This window comes from Amphimedon queenslandica, unplaced genomic scaffold, assembly GCF_000090795.2.
Source record: "Amphimedon queenslandica unplaced genomic scaffold, v1.1 AMPQUscaffold_13498, whole genome shotgun sequence".
In the NCBI taxonomy this organism is placed as follows: Eukaryota; Metazoa; Porifera; class Demospongiae; order Haplosclerida; family Niphatidae; genus Amphimedon; species Amphimedon queenslandica.
The window spans coordinates 220,272-227,746 of record NW_003546266.1 but is presented as its reverse complement, the minus strand read 5'-3'; the positions used below and the strand labels follow the sequence as shown (position 1 = coordinate 227,746).

The following is a 7,475-nucleotide window of genomic DNA, read 5'->3' as shown; positions in this document are numbered from 1 at the left end:
TGTACATAATGATTGATTTAGTGCCTCTAGTGTAGTAGTGATTAAGAAACATAGCATTCTACATGTACAATACTATTGTTATTATTATTATCGATTGAATATAAATTAGGTATACTATATCCCAACTGAGTTTGACAGGAAGTGGAAGCAGCTGTGTGGAATTTGAAAAATGTTGTTACATAAACTGTTACGTCACATTGCATTATATGACGAGTAAAAGCCACGCAAGATAATTATATTCATAGTCAATGATTGAAGGGCGTAGTCAACATGTGCAGGTGTGTGGTGCTACGTGCTTCACTCCCAAAATGGTATAGTTGCTTTGCTCTTCTATATAGTTTGGTTTATCTATTGTTTGAGTCCTTCTAGTTGCTTCTTCTTGTCTTCTGTGGGTTCCATGAAAGTTCTTCTAGCTTCTATATAAAGGTCAAGTTAGTTCTTAAAGTATAATTTTTGTTATTGTTAGTTTTATATATTTGCAGCTGTCAGTTACTCTTTTTTCGAGTTTTTTTTTCCTAGGTTAACTTTTCTAGGTCTCTACTACTCTGGATCATGCCGAGGGGGAAGAGGATTCGCTCTGGGGAGAAAAGTCTCATTATGAAACTCTATAAGTATGATAGGAAGTTTATGATTCATTATTATAAATACTTTAGTCACTTAAAGAGAGAAGAAGGGAAATCCAAAAAAGGTGGAGGAACAGCACTTCAAGAAACTATCAAAATCACTGGCTTCTCTAGAAATTCAGTGAAGATCTTGACTGAAGGGAGAAAATTGCCGGAAGGTGCTGAATTTTACACACCAGACCTTCCAAGATATAGCGAAGTCCGTCAGAGTGTATTGAGTGTGGATAGTTTTGATCGAACTGCTATTAGAAGAAAAATATGCCTTATGCAGTCAAAGAAGCAATACATTACACTCGACAATCTCCTTCCTGAGCTTAAGGCTGATGGCACTTTTAAAGGATCAAGATCATCTCTCCATCGCTTATTGAAAAATATGAACTATAGGTTTAGGAAAGTCGTCAACAAGAGGATCTACTACGAGCAGCCTCACATCATCAAACAACTTGAGGAATATTTAATTAAAATGCACAACAACCGTAGTGGAGAGAACAAACCAGTCATCTACCTTGATGAAACATGAATGAATGCTCATGATGCGAAGGATAAACAATGGGTATGTTATTCTAGGTGTAAATACAATAACAATAATATTTGTTAATTGTTACAGGTACAACCAGACACACTAACTGGTGGTACAAGTGGTGGAGTCACAAAGCCATACGGAAAGGGCAAGAGACTGATCATCCTTCATGCAGGATCAGAAAATGGCTGGGTACCAAATGCAGAACTGGTATTTCAGTCTGGGGGCACTTCAGATGACTACCACAAAGATATGGATCACCAGGAATTCGAGCGATGGTTCAAAGATCAACTACTCCCTAATATTCCTGTAAACTCTATAATAGCGATGGACAATGCATCATATCATTCAAGGAGATTTGAACCACTACCTACTTCATCATGGCGTAAAGGTGATATGATCTCGTGGTTAGTAAACAAGAGCATACCATTTCCAGCTGGATCTACCAAGAAGGCCCTTTACATCATTATAAAGCAACATAAGAGTAAATATTTGCAGTATGCTATAGATGAGATGGCAAAGAGTGCTGGTTATGAAGTGGTGAGACTTCCAGTAGGACACTGTGAACTTAATCCTATTGAAATGGCACGGTCCCAAGTTAAAGGATATGCTAAAACACATAATACACAATTCACACTTGAAGCATTGGAACCTCTCGTTAAAGATGGTATCACATCCAGAAAGATGGCACAGTCTTGTTCAGCATGTACGTGAGAAGGTGGAGGATCGATACTATGAAGCAGACAGACTATCATATGTAGTTACCGTACCTGACTTTTCAATTCATGTTGGTGACTCATCAACTGAATCAGAATCAGATGACTCTGAGGATGAATTAAATGACAGTGAAAGTGAAACCGATATTTCAGATGAGGAGGATGAAGAGCTGTGGGGAAACAGCCCACTTGCAAGTGTAGAGGGCTTGTGAGTTAATACCTGCAGTGATCATCGAATCATCTAAGGAACAACAGAAAAATCTTTATTCGACCGGCCTTTGTGAAGGCCCCCACTGTCAAAAGATCTCACTTGATAAACTTCTAGATAATAATACATGATACAGCAGTGCTCGAAATAATAATTAATGTCCTCTACGTAAACAATGACGTAAGCGTGTACGTAATAAAACGTAGTTTGCGGTTAGCTTTGGTATGTCATTGGGTTTATAGGGAGAACTCAGTTCTCAGGGTTCCCAAGGGCTGAGAGATCCAAAACCTGAGATCCTGTGATGGCATTGGGCGACTAAGAAATTGTGAAAGTTTCATCCTTATCCCACATTCCTATAAAAAGTTATTCCAGTTTTTCTTGGGTCAAACTCAGTTGGGATATAGTATAGGCTCAAGTAGATTATCAGTAATTATTATTAATAATACTAATAGCACTATTATTATTATTTAATTACTAATACTGTGTACTGTAGATAAAAGTGAAACTACAATTGCCACAAGGAACAAAAAATGAAACACAAAAAATTATGAAAACAGCAAAGTTACAAAAATTGAGAAAGGCCAACAAAAATACATTAAAGTTGATACCAGTCAATTCATACAAAATCACAAAAAATTTCTAAACTAGCAAACTTTACGATAATGCACATAAAAATTTTCAAGTTTATATGTTAAATAAATAAAATACAAACAAAAATTAAAAAATTTCAAAAATTTCTCACAAAATTATACAAAAAAAATTAAGTGTCTTTAAAAAAAATTGTAAAGAATTAAAAAAATGAACGAAGTTAGAAAAGAGTTATACATACATTGCATGTAAAACATTAAGAAAATTTAAAAAATATAAAAAAAATCTACAAAAGTTTTGACAAAAATGAAAAATCAAGAAAATACTAAATACATGCCTAAAAAATTTGTAAAGTTTTGAGAAAAGTGGTTGCGTAATACATAAAATTAAAATATACGAAAGAATTTCACAAACATGGAATGAATATATGAAAATGTTACGAAAGCTGAAAACACCCAAAATAAAATCATAGTAATTGTGCACATGAAATTTAGATAAAAGGAAAGGACTAAAATTAGCAAAGACAATTCATTAAGAAAGCACAAAATTGAGAAAGAAATTTACAAAGATATAATCAAAATAGACAAATTAACAAAATTTGAAAAATTATTTAAGAAGTAAAATTACAAAAAATTCAGAAAGGCCAACAAAAAGATGTTAAAGCCTTAGTTTCCTGCCATAGTAATGGGTATTCAGCTTTGAAAGTTCTTTAAAAATGTAGTGGAATTTGCTGATCATTTCTACATAAGTTGATCTACATTTTGTGTTTATGCACCAGAAAATTTAATATTGCATGTAACTGAAAATCACAAATTTTGTCAATTATACAAACGGTATAATATGGTTTACATGGGAATGGTGGGGTTACCACACCCTACATGGTATACAAACACTGTACATGCAAGGGTATTACTTAAATTAAAAGCCAGTGAACTATAGACAGTACAGCATCCACAATTTACATATGTGACCATAATTGATAAAAGGTACCTTATGGCGGGTAGTGAAATTTGACTTAATAGTCAAAAAATCTAACTTCCTGAGCTTCATTTATTATAAAATTACTCCAAAGGGTGCAATAAGTTCCTATGTAACTTTTAAAAAGAATGCTTGTCCATGAGAGGACTCACAGGATGATAATTTTCATTTTAATGATGAATTTTAAAATCCGCCATAAGGTACATTTTGTCAATTATGGTCACATATAGTTCTTTAATAAATCATACTATACTACATGCACCATGCAATATTATTTTGGGAACAAACATTAACCCCCTGGTAAATATAATTGTAAAAATATCCACTAAAATTTGTAAAATAATGTTTTACTTCAGTATCTAACTCAGAAAGGCTACTCTTGATGCAGTAAAGACGAGAAGAAATACAAGAATTTATACTAATAATGCTTTTTAAAAACAAAGGTTTTTAAAAAATTCTACAATAAAAAAATTTTTACCTATCATAACTAAGCCTTTACTTGAAAGTCCTTCATATTTGCTGCTTAAATATGACAAAACACAAATCAAAAGCAATAACGAAAACAGTGATTTGTACATGACTATTCGGATGTTACTATCGAAATAATAAAATTTGTCTTATCAGGCTGGTAACCAAAGTGTACATGTACCGTTTAGAATGTTTGTGTGGAATTCGTATTGGCAGACATTTGAGATAAATCTGTAAATTAACAGTGCAAAAATAAACTCAATTCATGCACTGTTAATATTAAAGTGGGACTTATTATTATTATTATTCTTATTACTATTATTAAATTATTATTTTTATAAAATAAAATTCATAATAATAGTGGTCCAAGACACAAAACACTAGAGATACAACAGGGAGACGAAAAAGTACAAACAAAGAACAAAACAAAAAGGCAAGATTAAATTATAACAATAGTATGAAGGTTTAGACAGTATCTTTTCCAGCTATAAAAGTAAAAAACAGAAGCCTAAAGCAGTAAAGACAGCAGCCATTTATTGGTGAAAATCTGGATGATACTATTGGAATAACAAAATTCATGCATAGATGGATTTTATTAGGGTGTAACCGAAGTGTACATGTACCAATTACAAATGTTGGTAGAGAAATTGCATTGGAAAAAGTTAAGAGAAATCTGTCAATTGAAAGTGCAAAATTGATGCACAATTAACATTAAATGCATGTATGTTGTCATGTCTTCAATAACCAAGCATTAAAAATGTGTTATCATTTGTTAAAATTATGCAATGTAGTGAATTTACAATGAACAGCCTACAAAACTACATACTATATATATCTTGGATTATCCATTGACAAAAGGTCTCTGAAAGCTCAGAAACTAAAACCAAATGTATCATAAACGTAGACTAACTTCTCAAATCAAAATTACATTAATGTATTTAAACATGGCCACTAAATGCTGAGCTGACTTTTTTACAAAGGGTACACGTACTTTTAACTACAGTACAGGCACTACATATACATGTATACATGAACACCGTAATTAACTCCTAAGCTTGTGGAATATCAAGATATGGATACACTAAAGAGATAGAGAAACAGAAGGGACAAAAAGAGGGAGTGAATTGTATTGGTATTTCAAACTTATAAACAAGTATTGATGTCAGTACTCATTGATAGCAAGTTTGAGACTAGCCACATTCATGTACCTGTACTTCATACTCAATCAGTGAGTCAGTGACATAAACATAGGCCTGTGACAATTACCATTACAATTACCAAGTATTCCATTAACTCAAATAAACGTACATGTATGTTACATATGTTTCGCTTACCATTATAATCATCATGATAATAATGTTACATATGTATCACTTACCATTATAATCATATCACTCACCATTACCATTATGATCTTGCCTAATTCCAGATACAAGAGGAAATGAATGGCAGAGGAAACCAATGAAGCTGGAGGAAGTACATATTTTCTTGGCCAATGCATTCGTTATTGGAGTCACGAAATTTCCTAAATTGAGGAAAATAATAAAAATAAAAGTAATTTACATTTTTACAGAGACTACTGGTGTAAAAAGTGGCCCTTCTACAATGACAACCTGTCAATAATTATGTCAGGATGTAGGTTTGAGCTGCTCTTGTTCAACTTGCACTTTAATGATGAACTTAAAATGCCACGTAGAAATATTTTGACTAGTTATACAAATTTAGGCCTCATTTAGACAAACTAGTGAAAGCATTTCAATACCACTAAACAGCCGATAAAAAATTACTAATAGATCAGTCAATTGTGGGCTGCAAAGGGAGGCTGTTTTGGGTACAGTATATGCCCAAAAAAACCACAAATTGGGGCATAAAGACATGGGCACTCGCTGAAGCTCAAGTGGACATATCTGGAATGTGATGGTGTATACTGGTACATGTAAAATTTTAACACGATAATTGTTACCTTTTCCTGTTTTAATTAGGAAAGGACAAAGATAGTGATCCAGAAAAAGGATTGGCTGACAATGTTGGCACTTACTTTATTGGAACTTGAAGGGAATGGTTATCATGTCTACACAGACAATTTTTATACTTCACCTCCATTGTTTTCTCAGCTTCATGACCATGAATTTGAAGCTTGTGGTACTGTTCACATAAACAGAGTAGGGATTCCAAAAGAATTTCAGAAATGTCCAGTTGCCAAAGGCATATCCTAGAACATAAAAAAATTAACAATTGACTTATATTCTAGGTGAAATAAAATCAACAGAAACAGAGTATGCATAGCTTTCATGCCTAAAATGGCAAGATAAAAAAACTGTAACCATGTTTTCAAGTTTTCATAATAATGAGGTAATAGAAAAGAGAAGGAGAACCAGAAAGGTTGATAGAGGAACTGAGATTGTAAAGAGACCAACAATGGTTGAAGGGTACCACCAATATTTGGGTGGTGTAGATCGCAATAATCAATTGATAAAGTACTACACCTGTTCACACAGGCTAGTCATAACAATTTCTGTTATAATTTGACATTTTACATACATGTAGGTCAAGAAATGGTGGAGAAGACTGTTCTTTCATTTCCTGGAAGTGGCTTTTCTAAATGAATTCATACTCTTCAATAAGAAAAGAACAAGACGTATGCCCTTGCTTGACTTTAGAATATCTGTTGCCAAATACCTGCTACAGAAACACTAGTACTGTGTAGACCGTCAGCATGTTGCTCCTACAACCTACCACTCTGATTAAACGAATGCAACACATTCCCAGAAATATTTAAAAAATTCAGATTTTGGAAGAAGGCAATTATGTGAAGTTTGTAGAGCCAGGGGAAAAAGTCGCAAACTCAGTTTTAAAACATGAAAAACCCCATTACACCACACCCTTGCATGGAACTATATTATACAAAACAAGACTACAGCAAATAGTATCCTATATGATATAAAAGATACCAGTCATTATTATCAAGTTATAGGTAGTAAAACAAGTTTTGTTTGACATTACGATAAACAGTAACTACTGCAGAATGATACTACCATCATTAAAATTAATTACAAATTATGTATACACATAATGATTAATGGTAAAGCATACAAAAATGCACAAATAATGATAACATATATGTATCTGCACACAGTCATACAATGGTAAAATACACAAACACACGTAATATATTAGTACACACACAGACAACAAACTCACACACGTAATATATTAGTACACTCACAGTCAACAAACACACACACACACAATGGAAAAACACACACACACACGTTATTATACTAGTACATAGAGACACATGCAATGGACAACACACACCACACACACAATGGACAAATACACACACACACAAAATGGACAAACACACATATATT

The 7,475-nt window shown here is 33.1% G+C and overlaps 1 protein-coding gene across 1 annotated transcript; it reads left to right on the top strand.

Annotated features, from left to right (window-relative positions):
- The first annotated feature begins 1,143 nt into the window (after positions 1-1,143).
- On the top strand, positions 1,144-1,857 carry LOC105316780 (uncharacterized). Its single transcript, XM_011411961.1, has 2 exons — positions 1,144-1,176; positions 1,231-1,857. The coding sequence occupies exons 1-2, from the start codon at positions 1,144-1,146 to the stop codon at positions 1,855-1,857; spliced, it is 660 nt and encodes a 219-aa protein (XP_011410263.1).
- The last annotated feature ends 5,618 nt before the right edge of the window (positions 1,858-7,475 follow it).

Bases quoted from the DNA above. Each gene is read 5' to 3' on its own strand.
- LOC105316780 (XM_011411961.1), top strand. From the start codon at position 1,144: ATGAATGCTCATGATGCGAAGGATAAACAATGG. The intron at 1,177-1,230 runs GTATGTTATTCT...TAATTGTTACAG, and splicing joins ATGCGAAGGATAAACAATGG to GTACAACCAGACACACTAAC.